The sequence below is a fragment of the Macaca thibetana genome, chromosome 6 (assembly GCF_024542745.1).
Source record: "Macaca thibetana thibetana isolate TM-01 chromosome 6, ASM2454274v1, whole genome shotgun sequence".
In the NCBI taxonomy this organism is placed as follows: Eukaryota; Metazoa; Chordata; class Mammalia; order Primates; family Cercopithecidae; genus Macaca; species Macaca thibetana.
Genome location: NC_065583.1, coordinates 9548225 through 9573279, shown reverse-complemented (window position 1 = coordinate 9573279; position 25055 = coordinate 9548225). Strand labels below are relative to the sequence as shown.

The window sequence follows — 25055 nt, the reverse complement described above, 5'->3', positions numbered from 1 at the left end:
AGGTGAACCTGCACTTGTTCATTTAATCCTCCCGCAGCTATCCCGCGAGGCTGCCCTCGCCCCCACTTTTACTATGGGGACGCCCGCAGGCAAGGGCACTCGCCCCGGGCACACACGCTGGCTGCTCGTCTGCTGCGGGTTCCTCGGCGCGGTGCTGCCTCCTAGTGTGCGACGGGCAGCGCCTGTGGAGCCGCGGCCAGTCCCTGCAGGCCCCGGCTTCCTGGCGCGGTCCTGCTTTCCAGGGCCTCCGCGTCCACGATCCACAAACCTGCCATGATTAAAGAGCTGGAAGAAAGAGCTCCTTTGGCAGTGATTTATCTTATGCTTCATGATGGGTTTGCAGATGTATTTGCATATTAAAAACTTTATTCTAATTTTTAATGTCCTGGTTTCAAAAAAGATGAGTGCACTACGTACAGATCAAACGGAAGTCTTCTTTGAGCACCTTTCTCGATCATGGCCACCTGAGTCACTTCACTGCTACTGTTGCCTGTTTGTCCTATAAACGGTTATAACATGCTTTTAGCTGAATCTAAGGAGAGTGCTGGGGGCGGGCAGTCTGCAAGGCTTATTATTTGGACCCTGTGTCATAAACAAGTTGAGTCTTCGCGAATGTCACACTTCAGTAGCTCCAACCCCAGAGAACGGCTGCGTTGAGGTGTTTTCGCCCCTTGTTCGGTGCTTTGTTGGAAAATATCTCTTGAGCAGTGTTCAAACACCAAGCATGGTTTTCCACTGGGAAAGCCAGCTAAAGAAGCCTGCGATGCTGGTAGTGGTCGGCACAGAGAGTGTCCTGAGTAAAGGTTGCTAAGCCGTTCAGAATGTTTCCACAGCTGCAGGAGTGCCTGGAAGTGTAGACGGTCTTTAAAAGAAGGAAATGCTGCTCATCGCTGACCGTTCTCATTGAGTCAGGCGCTGTCTGAACCTCCTAGAACATGCTGAAAGCCATACCAAAGGGGTGGGGAGACCAAGGAGGTTGTTCCATACTAGGAGATGAAGGCTCTGACTTCCCGAAAGCTGTAGGCCTGGAGGGCTGTGAAGGTCAGAGGTCTCTGACCAGCTCTAAGAGCTTGAGGGGAGAGAGAGAGAGAGAGAGAGAGAGAGAGAGATTCATTCGTTCAATATCATTAAGTGAAAGAAGCCAGACACAAAATCCTGTGTTCTATAAATTTCCATTTATATGAAATGTCTAGAAAAGGCAAATCCATACAGACAGAAAGTAGATTAATGGTTGCCTGGAACAGGGTATGAAATGGGAATTCACTGTACATGAACAATAAACAGTCTAATTGGGAGTGATGAAAATGTTCTAAAACTGCACAATGGGGACAATTTCATAACTTAGTAAATTTGCCAAAAATAACTGAATTTCAAACTTTCATTTTTGTAAATAAATGAATTTTTTGTGTATATTATACCTCAATAACATTGTAAAATACATTGAGGTTCAATAGAATCAAAGCTACTTCTTTGAAATAACTAATAGACAAGACTAGTCAAAGAAAAAGAAAAAAAAGGTTGGCCACGGTGGCTCACACCTGTAATTCCAGCACTTTGGGAGGCCAAGCTGGGTGGATCACCTAAGGTTAGGAGTTCAAGACCAGCCTGGCCAACGTGGCAAAACCCCAGCTCTACTAAAAATACAAAAATTAGCCGGGTGTGGTGGTGCGTACCTGTGGTCGCAGCTACTCATGAGACTCAGGCACGAGAATCCCTTGAACCCAGGAGACGGAGGTTGCAGTGAGCCAAGATCATACCACTGCACTCAAGCCTGGGCAACAGAGTGAGACTCTGTCTCAAAACAAAAACAAACAAAAACCCAAAAACCAACAATGAAAATAAAGAATCAAAAGCTTGTCCTTGCTGAAAGACATTAGTCTGTGTGATTTTACGAATAATTGCTTTCTTTATATAAATTATTTTAAGAGATAGAAAATGAAGGAAATCTGCCAATTTATTTTATGAGATGAGTTTTACTATTACTAGATAAGGACAGTAAAAGAAAATTGTAAGCCAGGCACAGTGGCTTATACCTGTAATTCCAGCACTTTGGGAGGCTGAGGTGGGAGGATCACTTGAGCCCAGGAGTTTGAGACCAGCCTGGGCTACAGAGTGAGACCCTGTTTCTACAAAAAGTCAAAAAATTAGCCAGGCGTGGTGGTGCACAAACGGTGGTACCAGCTACTCGGGGGAGGTTGAGGCAGGAGGATTCCTTGAGCCCAGGAGGCTGAGGCTGCAGTGAACAGTGATTTCACCACTGCACTCCAGCCTGCTCTCCAGTGAGACCCTGTCTTAAAAAGGAAGGGGAGGAAAGAGAAAAAGAAAATTGTAGATTAATTTCATTTCTTTTCTTTTTTTTTTTTTTTTTAAACAGAGAGTCTCGCTGTGTCGCCAGGCTGGAGTGCAGTGGCGTGATCTCACCTCACTGCAACCCTCTCTCCCAGATTCAAGCAATTCTCCTGCTTCAGCCTCTCCAGTAGCTGGGACTACAGGCACGCGCCACCATGCCCAGCTAATTTTTGTATTTTTAGTAGAGATGAGATTTCATCGTGTTGGCCAGGATGGTCTCAATCTCTTGACCTCGTGATCCACCCACCTCAGCCTCCCAAAGTGCTGGGATTACAGGCGTGATCCACCACGCCCAGCCTAATTTCAGTTCTTAGAAAGACAGGGAAAATATCAATACTAGCAAGATCAAACGAGAGGTGAATAAAAATATCACAACCACGAAAGGTTAATCCAGAAATAAGAGAATGGTTCTACATCAGAAAATCTACTACAATAGAACTGCATTGGCAGAGTAAAGGAGAAAAATCAGTCTTAATAGTCACAGAAAAAGCATTCGATAGTATTCTTAGGTTGGACTCCTTTAGAGACTGACCCTGAAGCAAGGATTTGAGTGTAAGTGGTTTATTTGGGAATGAGTAGGGAGTGGAAAATTAAGACAGAGGAGGGGCTGGGCACCATGGCTCACACCTGTAATCCCCAACACTTTGGCAGGCTGTGGTGGGAGGATAGCTTGAGGCCAGGAGTTCAAGACCAGCCTTGGCAATGTAGCAAGATCCTCTATCTCTCCAAAAAATACCAAAGTTAGCCAGGGGCGTGGTGGCACATGGGCATAATCCCAGCTATCAGGAGGTAGAGGGTGGAGGATGGCTTGAGCCTGGGATTCAAGGCTGCAGTGAGATATGACCACACCACTGCACTCCAGCCTGGGAGACAGAGTGAGACCCTGTCTCAAAATAATAAGAATAAGAATAATCATGGCCAGGCACAGTGGCTCACCCCTGTAATCCCAGCACTTTGTGAGGCCAAGGTGGGCGGTTCACTTGAAGGCAGGCATTCAAGACCAGCCTGGCCAACATGGTTAAACCTCGTCTCTACTAAAAATACAAAAACTGGGCTGGGCACAGTGGCTCACGCCTGTAATCTCAGCACTTGGGGAGGCCGAGGCGGGTGAATCACGAGGTCAGGAGTTCAAGACCAGCCTGGCCAACATGGTGAAACCCCGTCTCTACTAAAAATACAAAAAAAATTTACCCGGGCATGGTGGTGGGTGCCTGTAATCCCAGCTACTCGGGAGGCTGAGGCAGGAGAATCACTTGAACTCGTGAGGCGGAGGTTGCAGTGAGCCAAGATCGTGCCACTGCACTCCACCCTGGGTCACAGTGTGAGACTCCATCTCAAAAAAAAAAAAAAAAAAAAAAACTACAAAAATTGGAATGGGTGCAGGGGCTCATGCCTGTAATCCCAGCACTTTGGGAGGCCAAGGTGGGTGGATCACGAGGTCAGGAGTTCAAGACCAGCCTGGCCAAGATGGTGAAACCCTGTATCTAGTAAAAATACAAAACTTAGCAGGGCGCGGTGGCAGACGCCTGTAATCCCAGCTACTTGGGAGGCTGACGCAGGAGAATTGCTTGAACCCAGACAGCAGAGGTTACAGTGAGCTGAGATCGCACTACTAAACTACAGCCTGGGCGACAGAGCAAGACTCCATCTCAAAATAAATAAATAAATAAATACAAAAATTAGCCGGGCATGATGGCAGGCACCTGTAATCCCAGCTACTCAGGAGGCTGATGCAGGAGAATTGCTTGAAACCAGGAGGTGGAGTTTGCAGTGGGCCAAGATCTTGCCACTGTACTCCAGCCTGGGTGACAGAGTGATACTCTTGTCTCAAAAAAAAAAAAAGAATGGCCGGGGCAGTGGCTCATGCCTGTAATCCTAGTACTTTGGGAGGCCAAGGCAGGTGGATCATTTGAGGTCGGGAGTTTGAGACCAGCCCAGCCAACATGGCAAAACGTCATCTCTACTAAATATACAAGAATTAGCCAGGTGTCATAGCGCTTGCCCATAATCCCAGCTACTTGGGAGGCTGAGCCAGGAGAATCACTTGAATCTTGGAGGTGGAGGTTGCAGTGAGCCAAGATCACGCCACTGCACTCCAGTCTGGGTGGCAGAGTGAGACTCTGTCTCAATAAAAAATAAATAATTAATAATAATTATTAATAAAATAAAAACAAATTAATTTTTTAAAAAGAAGAGTTAGAGACCAGCCTGGGCAACATGTTGAAACCCTGTCTCTACTAAAAATACAAAAATTAGCTCGGTATGGTGGTGTGTGCCTGTGGTCCCAGCTACTCATGAGACTCAGGCACGAGAACCCCTTGAACCCAGGAGACAGAGGTTGCAGTGACTCTGCAACCTTTACTGACTTCATCAGTAAAGTCAGTAAAGGATGCAGTTGGGAGCAGATTACTGCTGTGGCCAAGAGTCACGGTAGGCTCAGTCACACTAGGAAACTCTCGAGGTCAGTATGTAAACACGTGGCAGAGTCAGCCCACCTGAGAGGCAAGGAAATAGGAAGTTTCCCTCTCAGTCCCATCTGTCCTTGGCCAAGGGTTGCTCCCTAGGGCACTAACTCCTCAGGACTTCAGCCTGCCCTGCTTAAAGGCCAAGAAAACACCTGTAAGTCCACATTCAGCTTCTGTTACAACAATCCTTACATTTCTTAGTTTAGGGAGGGAGTGAAGGATAAATAAATTTATTTCTCATGGGTCTAGAGAACGGGAAGTCCAAGATCAAGGTGGCAGCAGGATTGGTGTCTGGTAAGGGCTGCTCTCTGCATCTAATAGGATGCCTTGGTACCATGTCCTCACGTGACAGAAAGGGACAGAAGAACAAGAGGGTACTTCCTTCAAACTTGAGTACCTTTTATAAGAGTATTAATCCCATTCACCTCCCAAAGGCCATACCTGTTAATAGTGTTGTTTTAGGGATTTTCAACATGAATTTTATTTTTTGTTTTTTTTTTCTTCTTTTTTTTGAGACAGAGTCTCACTCTTCGCCCATGCTGGAGTACAGTGGCATGATAACTTCATAAGAAACTGTGCTACTACTTTATAAAGTGGTTATATACATATATTATTTTTTTATTATTATTATTATTATTTGAGACAGAATCTCGCTCTGTCACCCAGGCTGGAGTGCAGTGGCACGATCTCGGCTCACTGCAACCTCCACCTCCTGGGTTCAAGAGATTCTTCTACATCAGCCTCCCGAGTAGCTGGGACTACAGGAGCATACCATCATGCCCAGCTAATTTTTATGTTTTTAGTAGGGACGGCATTTCACCATCTTGGCCAAGCTGGTCTCAAACTCCTGACCTCGTGATCCACCCGCTTCAGCCTCCCAAAGTGCTGGGATTACAGGCGTGAGCCACCACACCCAGCATGGTTATATTATTTTATGTTCTCACAGTGATGTCAGAGAGTTCCAGTTGCTTCAATCACATACTGATATCATCAGTCCTTTTTATTTAATTATTTATTTATTTATTTTTTTGAGACAAAGTCTCACCCTATCGCCCAGGCTGGGGGTGCAGTGGCATGATCTCGGCTCACTGCAACCTCCACCTCCCGGGTTCAAGCGATTCTTCTGCCTCAGCCTCCCAAGTAGCTGGGATTACAGGTGCACATCACCATGCCTGGCTAATTTTTTTTTTTTTTTTTTTTTTTTTGAGATGGAGTCTCGCTCTGTCGCCCAGGCTGGAGTGCAGTGGTGTGATCTCTGCTCACTGCAAGCTCCGCCTCCCAGGTTCCCGCCATTCTCCTGCCTCAGCCTCCTGAGTAGCTGGGACTACAGGCACCCGCCACCGCGCCCGGCTAGTTTTTTGTATTTTTAGTAGAGACGGGGTTTCACCGTGGTCTCGATCTCCTGACCTTGTGATCCGCCCGCCTCGGCCTCCCAAAGTGCTGGGATTACAGGCGTGAGCCACCGCGCCCGGCGCTAATTTTTTATACTTTTGGTTGAGTCAGGGTTTCACCATGTTGGCCAGGCTGGTCTTGAACTCCTGACCTCAAGTGATCCACCTGCCTCGGCCTCCCAAAGTGCTGGGATTACAGGCATGAGCCACCATGCCCAGCCTAGTCTTTTTAGTTTTAGCCATTTTAGTGACTGTAATTATCAGCAAAAATTCTTGTTTTCTCTCTACACTCTAACTCAAAACACTCAGTATTTCAGTTCTGGCCACCAAATGTATAGGGGTTTCTCCCACACCAAGCAATTCTCGTATTCTCTGCAGACACCAAGATGTGCTGTAATTCAATTCAACTGACACTACATGCAGTTAGCACAGACCCCACAGGTTAAGGACTCAGTCCCATAAGACTACCCAGCCTGTCAGATGCCAGGTCAAATCCAATCCAAACTGTTACCTGGGTTTCTGACCGGTTGCCCATAAGTCAGAGATTCTCATGATCCCCTCCTCCTCCTCAGTTTCGGAAATTTGCTAGAAGAGCTCACAGAACTTAGGAAAAGTTTACTTACTGGATTACTGGTTTACTATAAAAGGATGCAAGTCAGTAACAGCCAGGTGGAAGAGATGCATAGGGCAAGGCTTGTGAGAAGGGGTATGGAGTTTGTTTGTTTGTTTGTTTGTTTGTTTCCTTTTCTTTTCTTTTTTTTTTTTTTTTTTTTTGAGATGGAGTCTCACTCTGTTGCCCAGGCTGGAGTGCAGTGGCGTGATCTTGGCTCATTGCAACCTCTGCCTCCCAAGTTCAAGAGATTCTTCTGCCTCAGCCTCCCAAGTAGCTGGGACTACAGGAGTGTGCCATCACGCCCGGCTAATTTTTGTATTTTTAGTAGAGACGGGGTTTCACCATATTAGCCAGGTTGGTCTTCAACTCCTGACCTCGTGATCTGCCCACCTCAACCTCCGGAAGTGCTGGGACTACAGGCGTGAACTGCCACACCTGGCAATGTTTTTTGTTGTTGTTGTTGTTGTTGTTGTTGAGATGGGGTCTTGCTCTGTCACCCAGGCTGGAGTGTAGCAGCTCAACCATAGCTCAGTGCAGTCTCAAACTCCTGGACTCAAGCAATCCTCCTGCCTCAGCCTCCCAAGTAGCTAGGACTACAGGCCTGACTAACTTTTTATTTTGTAGAGATGGAGTCTCACCATGTTGCCTAAGCTGGTCTCAAACACCTGGCCTCAAGTGATCCTCCTGCCTTGGCCTCCCAAATTTCTGGGATGACAGGGGTGAGCCACCTTGCCAGCCTGAAGCTTCTTTGCCCTTTCTAAGCACACCACTCTCCCAGCAACTCCACCTGTTCACCTGCTCTGGATTCACCAACCCAGAATCTCTTTGAACCCCATCTTTTTTGCTTTTTACAGAGGGCTCATGCCATAGTCATGATTGATTAACTCATTGGCCATTACTAATTGAGTCAATCTCCAGCCTTTCCCCACTCCCTGGAGGTCCATTGGGTGGGAGGCTGTAAGTGACAGCCTTTCAATCACGCGGCTGATTCCCCTGGCAGCCGGCCTCCCCATTTGATGATTTCCAAAAATCACCATATGAACATAAATTCAGGTGTGGTTAAAAGGGACTTTTTTTTTTTTTTCTTTTGAAGCGGAGTCTCGCTCTGTCGCCCAGGCTGGAATGCAGTGGCCGGATCTCAGTTCACTGCAAGCTCCGCCTCCCGGGTTCACACCATTCTCCTGTCTCAGCCTCCCTAGTGGCTGGGACTACAGGCGCCCGCCACCTCACCCGGCTAATTTTTTGTATTTTTTAGTAGAAACGGGGTTTCACCGTGTGAGCCAGGATGGTCTCAATCTTCTGACCTCGTGATCCGCCCATCTTGGCCTCCCAAAGTGCTGGGATTACAGGCTTGAGCCACCGCGCCCGGCCTAAAAGGGGCTTTTGCTGGGCACAGTGGCTCACACCTGTAATCCCAGCACTTTGAGAGGCCGAGACGGGTGGATCACCTGAGGTCAGGAGTTCGAGACCAGCCTGGCCAACACGGTGAAACCCCATCCCTACTAAAAATACAAAAAATTAGCTGGGCGTAGTGGTGGGCACCTGTAATCCCAGCTACTTAGGAGGCTGACACAGGAGAATTGCTTGAACCCGGGAGGCAGAGGTTGCAGTGAGACAAGATTGAGCCATTGCACTCCAGCCTGGGCAACAAGAGGGAAACTCCATCTCAAAAAAAGAAGTGGGGGGCTTTTTATGAATGAAAACAAAATGGGCTTCTTTCACCTTTCTAGCTCTTATCACTTAGGAAATTATAGGGTTTCGGAGCTGGGTGCCAGGAACCAGGAGAGAAGACCAAATATATATTTCCTTTTTTTTTTGAGACAGAGTCTCACTCTGTCACCAGGCTGGACTACTGTGGCACCATCTCGGCTCACTGCAACCTCCGCCTCCCAGGTTCAAGTGATTCTCCCGCCTCAGCCTCCAAGGTAGCTGGGACAACAGGCGTGCGCCACCACACCCAGCTAATTATTGTATTTTTAGTAGAGACGGGGTTTCACCATCATGGCCAGGATGATCTGGATCTCTTGACCTCGTGATCTGCCCGCCTCGGACTCCCAAAGTGCTGGGATTACAGGCGCGAGCCAACGCGCCTGGCCGACCAAATATATGTTTCTTATAATAAATCGCAATGTCACAGTGGTGGTTTCTTATTCTAGGGTTTTGCCAGGTCTTAAGTTATTTAGGGAGCCTACTTTATCCATGAGAACTTAGAAAAAGAGGCCAAGAAATCAAACAGAGCCAATAGGCTCACAGGCTAAAAAGTCAAGCAGAGCTCAGATTGTTACCTCCAAATACAATTTTTTACTAAATGATACCATGGTTCCTTGGAGAAGTGTGCTGTGGGTCTGAGATAGGAAATGTCTGTCCTGTCCTCACATTACTCCCCGTACCTCTGTCTTGAAAGAGAATAGACAATGTACATAGATGGCAAATGTGCACATGTAGCAATGCTCAGCATTACTAGTCATTTGGGAAATGCGTGTAAAAATCACTGAGTTTGGCCGGGCACGGTGGCTCACGCCTGTAATCCCAGCACTTTGGGAGGCCGAGGCAAGTGGATCACCTGAGGTCAGGAGTTCAAGACCAGCCTAACCAACATGGTGAAACCCCATCTTTACTAAAAATACAAAAAATTAGCCCGGTGTGGTGGCGGGCACCTGTAATCCCAGCTACTCTGGAGGCTGAGGTAGGAGAATCGCTTGAACCTGGGAGGCAGAGGTGGCAGTGAGCCAAGATTGCACCATTGCACTCCAGCCTGGGCAACAAGAGCAAAACTTCATCTCAAAATATAAAAATAAATCAATGAAAGAAAGTAGTGAGAGTATGGAGACTTATTGCAAAGCAAAAAGTACACACTCAAGAAAGGGGAGTGCAGGTGTCTCGAGAGAGTTGCATGCTAGGGTGTTGGGGGCTGCGACCTTTATGAGTTTCTTTCTTTTTGTTTTTTGAGACGGAGTCTTGCACTGTCACCCGGGCTGGAGTGCAGTGGCACGATTGTGGCTCACTGCAACCTCCGCCTCTCAGATTCAAGCAATTCTCCTGCCTTAGCCTCCCGAGTAGCTGGGATTACAGGCACCTGCCACCACACCCAGCTAACTTTTGTATTTTTAGTAGAGACGAGGTTTTGCCTTGTTGGTCAGGCTGGTCTTGAACTCCTGATCTCAGGTGATCCACCTGCCTTGGCCTCCCAATGTACTGGGATTACAGGCGTGAGCCACTGCGCCCGCCTGATTCCTACTTTATTTACTGTCCTTAGTGAAAGAACATGTCCTCGCTATGAATCCTGACTTTAGACCAAAGCAACCTTGATATTATCCTAAAAATTACAGGCCGTGATGCACATAGTTTTCTTGCCTTTTCTGAGGGGTTGCCTTTCATTGTCTCTAGAGCACATACCTCCTTTCCCCGTAGCACGTGAGCCCCGGGTCTGCGTAGTAGTGGGGCGGAGTTCTGTTTGTCTGCGGCCACCCAAGACCATGCTTCTGTCTCTAAGTTCCCCAGTAAATCACCTCCTACTGCCAAACGGGATTTGCCTTGTTCTTTGGTTTCTCAGCTTCTGTGTTTAGGGGTCACTTTGCATAGGCAGCGCTTTCACAGAACAAGTACCCACCCTAACTACTATACTGGAGAAATTCGGTAAATGTAACACCCTTCTCCCCACCCCCTTAGTAGCAATGCATCTCTTCCCTGTGTCCTGGGAGAATCGTGTATTTTTATTATTATTATTATTATTTTTTTTTTTTGAGAGGGAGTCTCACTGCCACTCAGGCTGCAGTGTAGTGGCATGATCTCGGCTCACTGCAACCTCCACCTCCTGGATTCAAGTGATTCTCCTGCCTCAGCCTTCCGAGTAGCTGGGACTATAGGTGCACACCACCATGTCCAGCTAATTTTTGTATTTTTAGTAGAGATGGGAGTTCACCATGCTGGCCAGGCTGGTCTTGAACTCCTGACCTCGTGATCTACATGCGTCAGCCTCCCAAAGTGCTGGGATTACAGGCATGAGTCACTGCGCCCGGCCCAAGAACCATGTATCTTTACCTGGACCCTGGGAGTGAGGAGTTTTGTTCCCCTCTGCCAGCAACCTAAGGCTGTTGTTGTAAAGGAGAGAAGCCATCTGAAGAAGAGGCTTTGTATTCATCTCGTGGAAGCCAGTCACCTTCACCCGTGCTCCAGTAAGGAGTGGTAATCTCCAATGTCCTCCCCTGCTCCCAGTTTTTCGCACAAGCATCCACTGGAGAGCTGTGGGAAAGAGCTTACAAGTGGGAGTGATGAGCCCTTGTAGTTGGGATCCCCAGATATTCCACACTGACACATTATCCCAAGTTTTGCCATTAACAATTTGCTAAAACTTTACTTGCTTTCTTCTTATCTGCTTGTATGGTGACCACCAGTGTCAGCCACCTTCTGCCAAAAATGAAACAGTGGATCTGCCCTGTTTCCCCTTGCAGAAATTTGTTCCTTTTTAGAGTTTGGGTTAATTCATTGCCTTGTGACCTCAGTATTATGATATACTTAAGAAAAGTTACAATTTTGTTGATCGTCTAACTTTTTTCTCACTAAGATGGGTGTAACATTCTAACTTTCTATATCCTGAGTAGAAGTGCAAGCTCTTTAGGTTTGTTTTTTTTTTTTTGTTGTTGTTTTTTTTTTTTTTTTTTTTTTGAGATGGAGTTTCCCTCTTATCACCCAGGCTGGAGTGCAATGGCATGATCTCAGCTCACTGCAACCCCCGCCTCCAGGGTTCAAGTGATTCTCCTGCCTCGGCCTCCTGAGTAGCTGGGACTACAGGCACCTGCCACCATGCCCAGCTAATTTTTGTATTTTTAGTAGAGACGGGGTTACGCCATGTTGGCCAGGATAGTCTCGATCTCTTGACCTCATTATCTGCCCACCTCAGCCTCCCAAAGTGCTGGGATTACAGGTGTGAGCCACCGTGCCCAGCCTAATTTTTGTATTTTTAGTAGAGATGGGGTTTCACCATGTTGGCCAAGCTGGTCTTGAACTCCCGACCTCAGGTGATCCTCTGGCCTCGGCCTCCCATAGTGCTGGGATTACAGGCATGAGCCACTGTGCCTAGCCTTTAGCTTTTTAATTTAATTTACTTAATATTTATTTATATATTTATTTATTTTGTGGAGATGGAGTCTCGCCCTGTCACTCAGGCTGGAGTGCAGTGGTGTGATCTCAGCTCACTGCAACCTCCGCCTCTCGGGCTCAAGCAATTCTCCTGCCTCAGCCTCCCAACTAGCTGGCACTATAGGCGCATACCACCATGCTCGGCTAATTTTTGTATTTTAGTAGAGACGGGATTTTACCATGTTGGCCAGGGTGGTCTCAAACTCCTGACCTCAGGTGAGCCACCTGTTTGGCCTCCCAAAGTGCTGGGATTACAGGTGTGAGCCACTGCGCCCAGCCTATTTTTAAATTTTCATTTTTTTTTTTTGAGACGCACTCTTGCTCTGTCTCCCAGGCTGGAGTGCAGTGGCTTGATCTCAGCTCACTGCAAGCTCTGCCTCCCGGATTCATGCCATTCTCCTGCCTCAGCCTCCCAATTATCTGGGACTACAGGTGCCCGCCACCACAGCCAGCTAATTTTTTTGTATTTTTAGTAGAGACGGGGTTTCACTATGTTAGCCAGGATGGTCGCGATCTCCTGACCTGGTGATCCGCCTGCCTCGGCCTCCCAAAGTGCTGGGATTACAGGCGTGAGCCACCGTGTCCGGCCTCCTATTTTATTTTTTGAGACGAGGTCTCGCTCTATCACCCAGGCTGGAGTGCAGTGGTGCAATCTCAGCTAACTGCAACCTCCACCTCCCAGGTTTAAGTGATCCTCCTGCCTAAGCCTCCTGAGTGCCTGGGATTACAGGCATGTGCCACCATGCCCAGCTAATTTTTGTATTTTTAGTAGAGATGGGATTTCACCATGTCGGCCAGGCTGGTCTGGAACTCCTGACCTCAGGTAATCCACCTGCTTCGGCTCCCAAAGTGCTGGGATTACAGGCATGACCCACTGTGCCCAGCCTCATTCCTGGTTTTTAGTTACTCTTATGGTTATTGGTTGATTAAAGTTTTAAGTTCCTTCATAAGTCAGTTTTTCTAGAAAAAATATTCTCTATATCTTTTTTTTTTTTTTTTTTTTTAGACGGAGTCTTGCTCTGTGGCCCAGGCTGGAGTGCAGTGGCAGGATCTTGGCTCACTGCAGCCTCCACCTCCCAGGCTCAAGCAATTCTCCCACCTCAACCCCCGAAGCAGCTGGAACCACAGACACGTGCCACCGTGCACGGCTAACTTTTGTCTTTTTAGTAGAGATAGGTTTTCACCATGTTGGTCAGGCAGGTCTCAAACTCCTGACCTCATGATCCGCCCACTTCGGCCTCCCAAAGTGCTGGGATTAGAGGCGTGAGCCACCATGTCCGGCCTCTATTTTTTTTTTAGATGGAGTTTCGCTCTGTCACCCAGGCTGGAGTGTAGTGTCACAATCTCACCTCACTGCAACCTCTGCCTCTCAGGTTCAAGCAATTCTCCTGCCTCAGTCTCCCGAGTAGCTGGGATTACAGGTGCCCGCCACATTTTTGTATTTTTAGTAGAGATGAGGGTTTCACCATATTGGCCAGGCTGGTCTTGAACTCCTTACCTCAAGTGATCCACCCGTGTCGGCCTCCCAAAGTGCTGAGATTACAGGTGTGAGCCACCGCACCCGGCCCTATTCTATGTATCTGTAGCTGTGCTGTCCAGTGTGATAGCCACTAACCATATGAGACTATTAACCACTTCGAATGTAACTAGTCCAAATTGCGATGTGACATATGTAAAATACACACTGGATTTTAATTTTTAAAAAAATGTTGATTACAAATTGAAATAATATTTTGGATATATTGGGTTAGATAAAATGTTATTAAAATCAATTTTACTTGATCATTTTTGCTTTTTAAAAATGTGATGACTGGGCACAGTGGCTCATGCCTGTAAATCCAGCACTCTGGGATGCCAAAGAGGGTGGATTGCTTGAGCCCAGAAGTTTGAGACCAGCCTGTGCAATATGGCAAAACCCCACATCTAAAAAGAGTGCAAAAATTAGCTGGGTGTGGTGGCACGTGTCTGTGGTTCCAGCTACTTCGGGGGCTGAGGTGGGAAGATTGCTTGAGCCTGGACGGTGGAGGCTGCAGTGAGCAGTGATCGCCCCAATGCACTCCAGCCTGGGTGACAGGGTGAGACCCTGTCTCAAAAAGAAAAAGGCTGGGCACAGGGCTCACACCTGTAATCCCAGCACTTCAGGAGGCTGAGGCAGGCGGGTAACCTGAGGTTGGGAGCTTGAGACCAGCCTGACCAACATGGAGAAATCCCATCTCTACTAAAAACACAAATTTAGCTGGGCGTGGTGGCACATGCCTGTAATCCCAGCTACTCGGGAGGCTGAGGCAGGAGAATCGTTTGAACCTGGAAGGCAGAGGTTGCAGTGACTTGAGATTGTGCCATTGCACTCCAGCCTGGGTGATAAGAGTGAAACCCTGTCTCAAAAAAAAGAAAAAAAAAAAAAAAGGAGGCAGGGTGCGGTGGCTCACACCTGTAATCCCAGCACTTTGGAAGGCCAAGACACGGGGATCACAAGGTCAGGAGATCGAGACCATCCTGGTCAACATGACGAAACCCTGTCTCTACTAAAAATACACAAAATTAGCCAGGCGTGTTGGCGGGCGCCTGTCACCTGTAGTCCCACATACGCGGGAGGCTGAGGCAGGAGAATGGTGTGAACCCGGGAGGCGGAGCTTGCAGCGAGCTGAGATTGGGCCACTGCACTCCAGCCTGGGTGACAGAGCGAGACTCTGTCTCAAAAACAAAAAAAAAAAAGAAGGAAAGAAAGAAAACTTCCTCTGTTTGGCATTATTATACTGTAGTTATTTCTAGGCTCTTTTAGTACTTTTCCATGTGTTTTTCAATTTTTCTTGTTTCTAATAAATGATTTAGGCTATAAATGCTCTGAAAACCACTTGGGCTGTGTAGCAGTTTTCCTGTGTAGCACATTCTCTCATTCGTTTCTCAACAGCCTGTGGATCTCTTTCAGAACTGATTGTATTTTAGTGACACAAGGATAATCACATTACCAAGAGGTTTCGGACAACAGATATCTATCTATAGCATAGCTGGAAAAATTAAGAAGCAGCAATTTTAATTTTTGACTGTTTCCTCTGACGTGTTTACCTTTACTGCTGCCAGATCTCAGACACCCTATCCAACATTCTACTTCTGAGGCAGGATTCTGTATTCTATTTCTGGTTGCCAGAGCCTTCAGTTTACAGAGTCCTAAGATGAGACTGAAGAAAGGATCGTTTCTGTGGTACCTCTATCTGGACAAAATATACTGTTTATTATCCGTGAGAAACGTGAAGGCTTTGGCGGAATATTTTCATATTCTGGATGTGCACGGCAAGAACACCTTGAATGGTCAGTACTTTCAGACATGTCTCCTCTGGGTCCTTACCTGGCTTTAGGTAATGTGCAGGAAAACTTGCAGAGCCAGAAACTATTTTGTTAGTACCTTTTTTTTTTTTTTTTTTTGAGATGGAGTCTTGCTCTATTACCCAGGCTGGAGTGCAGTGGCACGATCTCGGCTCACTGCAATCTCCGATTCCAGGGTTCAAGCGATTCTCCTGCCTCAGCCTCCTGAGTAGCTGGGATTACAGGTGTCTGCCACCACGCCCGGCTAATTTTTTGTATTTTTAGTAGAGATGGAGTTTCACCATGTTGGCCAGGGTGGTCTCGAACTCCTGACATCAGGTGATCCTCCCGCCTCGGCCTCCCTAAGTGCTGGGATTACAGGTGTGAGCTACTGCACCTGGCCTGTTAGTAAATATTTTATCTTCTAGTTGAAGCACAGAGAGAAGTTGCCAACTCAGAATTGACATTGAGGACAGGTCAGCTGGGAGGAGAAAATTGCAGACTCTGGTGGAATCCTGGCTCCACACCCATTATTCCTTGGTGATGTGGATAATACAACATCACCCTCTCTAAGTCTCATTTTCCTCATCTAGAGGTGAGGCTTCTCATAATGGAGTCCATCTCATAGTTGGAAAAAAAAGAAGATAATGAGATAATGTATGGCAAATGCTTAGCACAGTGTCTGATGCATCTTAAGGACTTAATAAGTGTTTGTTATTATTCTAATTATTATTCTTGGGAGCTGAGCCTCGCTCAGGCACTAACTCTGGAGACCCCTCAGCAAGACTCTTCTTATCTGTCATAGGGGACGTTTGAATCTGATGATCCCTTCTACTCACTGCTACTTGTGAATGACCAAAAAAAAAAAAAAAAAAAAACAAAACTGCAGATCTCAGCCGTGCTTGTTGAGTTCACAAAATAATAGACGTCCAATTAAAACACTTTAGGTTATTTTTAGGACTGAGTAGAAATAAGGTATCCTATCCATTCACTCGTTCTGACCTCAGAGAGAGAAATGTCATTTGTGAGTAAGGGGCTCCTCAGTCATGATTTTAAGGAGCTCATTCAATTTTTAAAAACAATAAAAAGAGGACACCTTCTTTTTCTCTTTACATAGAGATTTACATACAGTGCGTTGCCAAATCTTCGCAATAACCCTGCCCTAGATAAGACAGCTGCAGGGGACCTAGCGGTAAATAAAAGGCTGAGATGGAAATGCTGGGCTCTCTGCCTGCAAAGCCCACGCTGAGTCTTGCTGGGATGCTTGAGGAGTCTAAGCTCCCTGGCAACCAGATCACTCCCTGCTGATGCAACACCCAGGAGGTAACGCCATGCTCATGTCTTCTGGTCACAGAGGGACTGGAGAGTGACCTGGAAGGGTGAAGGCACAGCCTTAATGTTTGCCTTCCTGTGGGAGAATGACTTAAGGCCTTGGAGACTTGGGTGAGCCAGAGTCCGCCAGTTTCAAAACAGTCTCTATTTATTTATTTATTTTTATTTATTTATTTACTTAATTTATTTATTTGGGACGGAGTCTCGCTCTGTCGCCCAGGCTGGAGTGCACTGGCCCAATCTTGGCTCATTGCAGCCTCCACCTCCCGGGTTCAAGCGATTCTCCTGCCTCAGCTTCCTGAGTAGCTGGGACTACAGCTGTGCAACACCACACCAGCTAATTTCTGTATTTTTAGTAAAGACGGGCGGGGTTTCACTATGTTGGCCAGCTAGTCTTGAACTCTTGCCCTCAAGTGATCCGCCCACCGCAGCCACCCAAAGTGCTGGGATTACAGGCGTGAGCCATCACACCTGGTCTCAAAACACTCTTTGTTAAGTAGCCACTAAGTTGCACCTGGAAACATTTCTCAAGGAGCAACTACACAAACATCACTGTGTATACATGTGGTGTGTTGTTTCCAGGTGCTCATATCCAGGGAGGTGTGGAGAAGGAACATCAAGAGGCGGTCAGAAGCCCCCAAATTATGACATTGTATTGTGACTACTGATTCACTGTGCCTTTAGCTGGCTGCAGTTGGGACTCCACATTACACAGATATGTTTTATGTATTCAGTGGAGACATTTTTTTTTTTTTTTTGAGACCCAGTCTCGCTCTGTCGCCTAGGCGTGATCTTGCCTTACTGCAAGCTCCATCCCCTGGGTTCACGCCATTCTCCTGCCTCAGCCTCTGAGTAGCTGGGACTACAGGCGACTGCCACCATGCCAGGCTAATTTTTTGCATTTTTAGTAGAGACGGGGTTTCACCATGTTAGCCAGGATGGTCTCGATCTTCTGACCTCGTGATCCACCCGCCTTGGCCTCCCAAAGTGCTGGGATTACAGGCGTGAGCCACCACGCCCGGCCTTTTTTTTTTTGAGATGGAGTTTCACTCTTGTTGCTCAGGTTGGGGTGCGATGGCGCGATCTTGGCTCACTGCAACCTCCGCCTCCTGGGTTCCAGCGATTCTCCTGCCTCAGCCTCCCGAGTAGCTGGGATTACAGGCATGTGGCACCACATCTGGCTAATTTTGTATTTTTAGTAGAGATGGGGTTTCTCCATGTTGGTCAGGCTGGTCTCAAACTGCTGACCTCAGGTGATCCTCCTACCTCGGCCTCCCAAAGTGTTGGGATTACAGGTGTGAGCCACCGCACCCGGCCAGTGGAGCCCATTTCTTATGCAGGAGATAGTTTCTGTAATCAGTGAGTAAGGGGAAACACATGTAGATAAATGTAAAAATCCCTCATTACTGTGATTTGTACATACAACTGTAGACAGCCACACACCACTGTGTAAGTGTATTGCCATGTTTGTTTTTTTCATCTTTTATTCATGATTAATGAGTAGAATGGCAGGCAAAAACTTCGATGTACTCGGTATGCAACAAGATCTTGTAAATGAAAACAACAAAAAAGAAAACAAAAAACTTTCCAGTTTTTAAAGAGTTTTTCAGTATTTTTTCTTCTGAACGTATATGATTAAATATGCATTAACTAATGCACGGAAGAGCTTCACCGTGGAAAAAACACCACGGTCAGGCAAATCCACCCTCGAATCCCAGCTCTGCCACTCACTATGTGAGGCACAACCTTTTTTTTTTTTTTTGAAACAAAGTTTCACTTTTGTCGCCTAGGCTGGAGTGCAATGGCACAACCTTGGCTCACCACAACTTCTGCCTCCCGGGTTCAAACAATTCTCCTGCCTCAGCCTCCCGAGTAGCTGGGATTACAGGCATGTGCCACCATACCTGGCTAATTTTGTATTTTTAGTAGAGACGGGTTTTCTCCATGAGGTCAGGCTGATCTCCTCCCGACCTCAGGTAATCCGCCTGCCTCAGCCTTCCAAAGTGCTAGGATTGCAGGCATGAGCCACTGCGCCCAGCGTGAGGCACACCTTTGCTGTTCAATGTGTGGTCCTCAGATTAGCCGCAGCCACATCACCTAGGAGCTTGGAGAAATGGGCAGTCTCAAGTTCCATGCCAGATTTATTCAATCAGAATCTGTAGTTTTACAATATCCCCCAAGTGATTGGTATCCCCATTACAGTATGAGAAATGCTAATACACACTAATTGATATTTGAGACTTACTATAAAGGGTATTGTGTCTGGAGTTGGTTCCTTCTGGTGGGTTCAAGTGGTCTCCCTGACTTCAAGAATGAAGCTGCAGATGCTCACAGTGAGTGTTACAGCTCTTAAAGGTGGCACAGACCCAAAGAGTAAGCAGCAGCAAGATTTATTGTGAAGAGCAAAAGAACAAAGCTCCCATAGCGTGGAAGGGGACCCAAGTGGGTTGCCGCTGCTGGCTGGGGTGGCCAGTTTTTATTGTTATTTGTCCCTGCCCACATCCTGCTGATTGGTCCATTTTACAGTTCTAATTGGTCCATTTTACGGAGTGATTTGTCCATTTTACAGAGTGTTGATTGCTGCATTTACAATCCTTTAGCTAGACACAGAGTGCTAATTGGTGCATTTTTACAGAGTGCTGATTGGTGTATTTACAATCCTTTAGCTAGACATAGAGCGCTCATTGGTGTTTTTTAACACAATGTTGAGTGGTGCATTTACAATCCTTTAGCTAGACACAGAGTGCTGATTGGTGTGTTTTTACAATCCTCTTGTAAGACAGAAAAGTTCTCCAAGTCCCCCACTCGACTCAGGAAGTCCAGTTGGCTTCACCTCTCAGTATGATGCCACTTTCTCTGTAGGGTTATCAGGATTTAGTGAAATGTGGCATTTAAAGTGCCTAACATGGCTGGGTGCACTGGCTTATACACACACATACATATTATTTTATATAAATATAATCTCAGCAGTTTGGGAGGCAGCGGCAGGTGGATTGCTTGAGCCCAGGAGTTCGAGACCAGTCTGGGCAACATAAGGAGACCCCATGTCTACAAAAAATTAAAAAATTACCTGGACATGGTGGCATGCACCTGTGGTCCCAGCTACTTGGGAGGCTGGGGTGGGAGGATCATTTGAGCCTGGGAGGTTGAGGCTGCAGTGAGCTATGAATGTGCCATTGCACTCCAGCCAAAAAATAAATAAAAAATAAAGTGCCTAACACATAAGGTGGTAAATAAGTTTGTTCCCTTCCCCCTACAGCCAAATGCATTTGCTTTATACAAGCATGAGGCATATCAAGGCGTTTATAGATGGGGAATGACTTTTGTTGTTGTTTTTGAGACAGAGTCTTGCTCTGTTGCCCAGACTGGAGTGCGGTAGCACAATCTCGGCTCACTGCAACCTCTGCCTCCTGGGTTCAAGCAATTCTTCTGCCTCAGCCTTCTGAGTAGCTGGTACTACAGGTGTGTGCCACCACGCCTGGCTAATTTTTGTATTTTTAATGGAGACAGGGTTTCCCCATGTTGGCTAGGCTGGTCTCGAACTCCTGACCTTGTGATTCACCTGCCTTGGCCTCCCAAAGTGCTGGGATTACAGGCATAAGCCACCGCGGCTGGCCGAGGGGGAATGATTTTTTTATTCCTCATTTTAATTATCTCAAGGGAAAGGCTCAGGAAAAACATCAGCATCTCCAAGAAAGTGTTCTCAGTCCCCAGTGAGAATTAAGCTCTCCCTTTCATACATGAGGAGCACTTTGTGCCCGTTTTATATGTTAGCACTTTGCCTTTTATCAGTGCTGTGTGCACATCTGTCTGCTCCATGCAGTGTGTGAGCTGCGGGCAGGAGCCAAGCCCTGTCCACGATCTCATTCTCCACAACTCCAGGTCCAGTGCTTTTCCACAAGCTCAAGGGCGATGAAGGTTTGAGGAATTGTAGAAAGTACAGTGGCAAAGCCAGAAACAAAATGTTATCATCATTCTTCCTAGATCAACAAGCTTCCAACATCACTACCGTTTACGTGGCTTCTAGCTGTTTAGCATTTTGGAGCTATATTCAAATAACACATCTCCTCACCTGTCCACCTTAACAGATGTGCTGTTCTATCACTTCCTTCATCATGTGACTGACTTGAAAAAGGCACAGATCAACATTGTGTTTGACATGCTGGACTGGAACGCTGTGGGCGAGATCGGCTTTGAGCAGTTCTACATGCTGGTGTGTATGCTGCTGGCCCACGAGGCAAGTAACCGCACAGCTGCTACCATCCTCTTGCTAATGGGAGCACTGAATTAGGAATACATCAGTTTTCTTCCTTTCACTAAAAAGAGGAAGAAAAGATGGGTGGTGGGGAAAATGAGTTTTGGTTCCCGAATGATTCAGGTTTTTCAACAGCCTCTCCCTGCTGCAGCCCCAGCCTCTTGGCCGCCCTCCTACTCTGCCCTTCCTCATAGAGGACAGATGTGGCCCATCGCATCCCTTCTTGGCATTCCTTTCCTCACTCGCTCTAGCTGGTGATTTTCAGAGAATCACCAGCTAGCTCAAGCGCCTCACTCCTTCGGAGGTCTTTTCTTACCATATATACATTTCCAGTATGTACTTACCCAGTTCCTTTTTTTTTTTTTTTTGAGACTGAGTCTCGATCTAGCCCAGGCTGGAGTGCAGTGGCGCGATCTCGGCTCACTGCAACCTCCACCATCTGGGTTCAATAGATCAAGTAGCTGGGACTACAGGTGCACACCCCCCGACTCCTGGCTAATTTTTTGTATTTTTAGTAGAGATGGGGTTTCACCATATTGGCCAGGCTGGTCTCAAAGTCCTGACCTCAAGTTATCTGCCCGCCTCGAGCCTCCTGAAGTGCTGGGATTATAGGTGTGAGCCACCGCACCCGGCCTCAGTTCCCGTTTTTTTGAGGGAAGGAGGTCATCATTTTATCACCCATGCCATGATGTTCCACAAGACTTTCACTGAAGGAAATGCATTATAGTAACCAGAGTTCTGTCTAGCAGAATTGATCATTACAGGTGGCAGAATTCAAGTTCCTTTTGAATGCAGACGCTGAAGTAAGACTTCCTGCATCGATGATAGAACCCTTTCAGCCCTGAGCTTCTGATTTTCTCTTTTGCTTTTAGCTCTCTAGGGAAGGGGCTGGTGAAGATACGTCTTGAGGAAACAAGTTAGAAAGCAGCGTTGACAACACTGTTGCTCATCTCACCTATTTCTCTTGCACTAGAACCATTTGGAAGGACAGTTTATGTACCGTCATTCCCGGCCTGTCTTTGACTTGCTTGACCTGAAAGGGGATCTGAGAATTGGTGCAAAAAACTTTGGAATGTACAGATTTCTCTTCAATATTCACAAACAGGAACTCAAAGATCTCTTCCATGACTTTGACGTTACAGGTGACAATGTAAGTACAGACCAAAATGTGGCATCTGTGTGGCAGTCCCTTTCCTTCCATAAGCAGAGAAAAATGTCTTACTACATATAGGAGAGATGGGAGAGGAGGAGGGCGGGAAAAACCTACTCAAATAAGCATATTGCATGGCACTAGGATCAGAAAAAAACTTAAGACTTATGGGCCCTTGAAGAGAAAGGGTGGACTAACTGCTATATCATGGCCAGGCTCAGGGGCTCATGCCTATAATCCCAGGACTTTGGGAGGCCGAAGCGGGAAGATCACCTGAGGACAGGAGTTTGAGACTATTTACTAGCCTGGCCAACATTGTGAAACCCTGTCTCTACTAAAAATACAAAAATACAAAAATTGGCTGGGTGTGGTGGCTTACGCCTATAATCCCAGAATTGGGAGGCTGAGGTGGGCGGATCACCTGAGGCCAGGAGTTTGAGACCAGCCTGACAAATACGGAGAAACCCCATCCCTACTAAAGATACAAAATTAGCTGGGCGTGGTGGCACATGCCTGTAATCCAAGATACTTAGAAGGCTGAGGCAGGAGAATCGCTTGAACCCAGGAGGCGGAGGTTGCGGTGAGCCAAGATCATGCCATTGCATTGTACTCCAGCCTGGGCAACAAGAGGGAAACTCCGACTTAAAAACAACAACAACATGGCCGGGCGCGGTGGCTCAAGCCTGTAATCTCAGCACTTTGGGAGGCCGAGGCGGGTGGATCACGAGGTCAGGAGATCGAGACCATCCTGGCTAACACGGTGAAACCCCGTCTCTACTAAAAATACAAAAAACTAGCCAGGCGTGGTGGCGGGCACCTGTGGTCCCAGCTACTGGGAGGCTGAGGCAGGAGAATGGCGTAAACCCGGGAGGCGGAGCTTGCAGTGAGCCGAGATCGCGCCACTGCACTCCAGCCTGGGCGACAGAGCGAGACTCCGTCTCAAAAAACAACAACAACAACAACAACAACAACAACAAAAATTAGCCGGGCGTGGTGGCAGGCGCCTGCAATCCCAGCTACTCGGGAGGCTGAGGCAGAAGAATCGCTTGAATCCAGGAGGTGGAGGTTGCAGTGAGTTGTGATCACACCGCTGCATTCTAGCCTGGGGGACACAAGGAGACTCCGTCTCAACAAACAAACAAACAAAAAATGCTACATCATATAATATGGATACAAAATTATACTTTAGAGGCAATTTAATCATATGGTAGTAGTTTGGTGTTGGGGGAAGAGTTTGTAGATTTGAATTAAACAGGAAGAGATTATATGATGAATGAGAGCATGTGAGCATAATCCTAAGGGCTGGGCACTGTGGTGCACACCTGTAGTCACAGCTCCTTGGGAGGCTGAGAAGGGAGGATCGCTTGAGCCCAGGAGTTCCAGGCCAGCCTGGGCAGCATAGTGAGATGTCTCAAAAAAAAAATTCCTAAGAGAGAGCTATGGTGAAGAGAGTTAATTCTGCCTATTTAAAGAGGAAATCCACATTGGGGAAACAAGTGGCAGCTAAGGTTGAAAACAATGATCACACTGTGAACAACCTTAGGTGCCAGCCTGAAACCTCTGGACTTGACATGGCAAAGGTCGGTGAAAAAAGTAATCGCGGTTTTTGCCATTGAAAGCTGGCAGGCTGGGGCCGGGCGCGGTGGCTCACGCCTGTAATCCCAGCACTTTGGGAGGCCGAGGCCAGTGGATTATGAGGTCAGGAGATTGAGACCACCCTGGCTAACACAGTGAAACCCCGTCTCTACTAAAAATACAAAAAAATTAGCTGGGCGTGGTGGCGGGCGCCTGCAGTCCCAGCTTCTCAGGAGGCTGAGTCAGGAAAATGGTGTGAACCTGGGAGGCGGAGCTTGCGGTGAGCCGAGATGGTGCCACTGCACTCCAGCCTGGGCGTCAGAGCAAGACTCCGTGTCAAAAAAAAAAAAAAAAAAGAAAAGTAATGGCAAAAGCCACAATTACTTTTGCCTTTTGTACCAACCTAATAGAAGAAAGTGACCTTTGTGCTGGGCACCATGGCTCATGACTGTAATCCCAACACTTTGGGAGGCTGGGGTGGGCGGATCACTTGAGGCCAGGAGTTCGAGATCAGCCTGGCCAACATGGTGAAACCCTGTCTCTACTAAAAATGTAAGAATTAGCCAGGTGTGGTGGCACATGCTTGTAAGCCCAGTTACTCAGGAGGCTGAGATGGGAGAATTGCTTGAACCAGGGAGGCGGAGGTTGCAGTGACCTAAGATCACACCACTGCACTCCAGCTTGGGTGACCAAGTGAGACACCGTCTCAAAAAAAAAAAAAGAGGCCGGGTGCAGTGGTTTACGCCTGTAATCCGAGCACTTTGGGAGGCTGAGGCGGGCGGGTCATGAGGTCAGGAGTTTGAGACCAGCCTGACCAACATGGTGAAACCCCGTCTCTACGAAAAATACAAAAATTAGCCAGGTGTGGTGGTGTGCATCTGTAATCCCAGCTACTCAGGAGGCTGAGGCAGGGGAATCACTTGAACCTGGGAGGCGGAGGTTGCAGTGAGCCGAGATAGCACCATTGCACTCCAACCTGGGTGACAGAGAGGGATTCCGTCTCAAAAAAAAAAGTGACCCTTGTTCCTTTAGCATCTACAATAGACTATTCCTGGGTACTCGACTACAATCAGACTATAATTATATCCCAATTACCAAGTGTCTTTAATTTTCTAAGTTAAAACAAAATTGAAAAACAAAAATGAATACAATCCTGCTATCATCTGAAACAAAGTATCAAGTTTTTCCTGAAATAATTTTTCTTTTTTCCCCCCCAACCCAAAGCTTCTTAATTATCAGGAATTTAAGCTGTATACAATCATCTACATTGACAAATTACAGAGGAGGCAGAAAACAGAGGAGAAAGAAAAAGAAGACAGAAAAAGTAGAGAGAACGAGAAGTCTCTACTCGAAAAGAAAATGTCACATGAAGTAGATGTAAGCCGAAAGAGTCTCTTGGAAAAAAATGAGATCTGAAAGTACAGAACATGAACATTGATGAAGACTGTTAACATGTCTAAAAATAAATTCAGAGCATCAAAGT

General features: G+C 47.0%; 1 protein-coding gene across 1 annotated transcript; it reads left to right on the top strand.

Annotated features, from left to right (window-relative positions):
* Positions 1 to 15070: 15070 nt before the first annotated feature.
* Positions 15071 to 25055, top strand: EFCAB9 (EF-hand calcium binding domain 9). The gene is given in 5 exon segments (XM_050793291.1): positions 15071 to 15266; positions 20681 to 20829; positions 21821 to 21997; positions 24797 to 24907; positions 24909 to 25055. Coding segments are annotated over 5 exon segments (612 nt in total). The 5' UTR covers positions 15071 to 15130; the 3' UTR covers positions 24948 to 25055.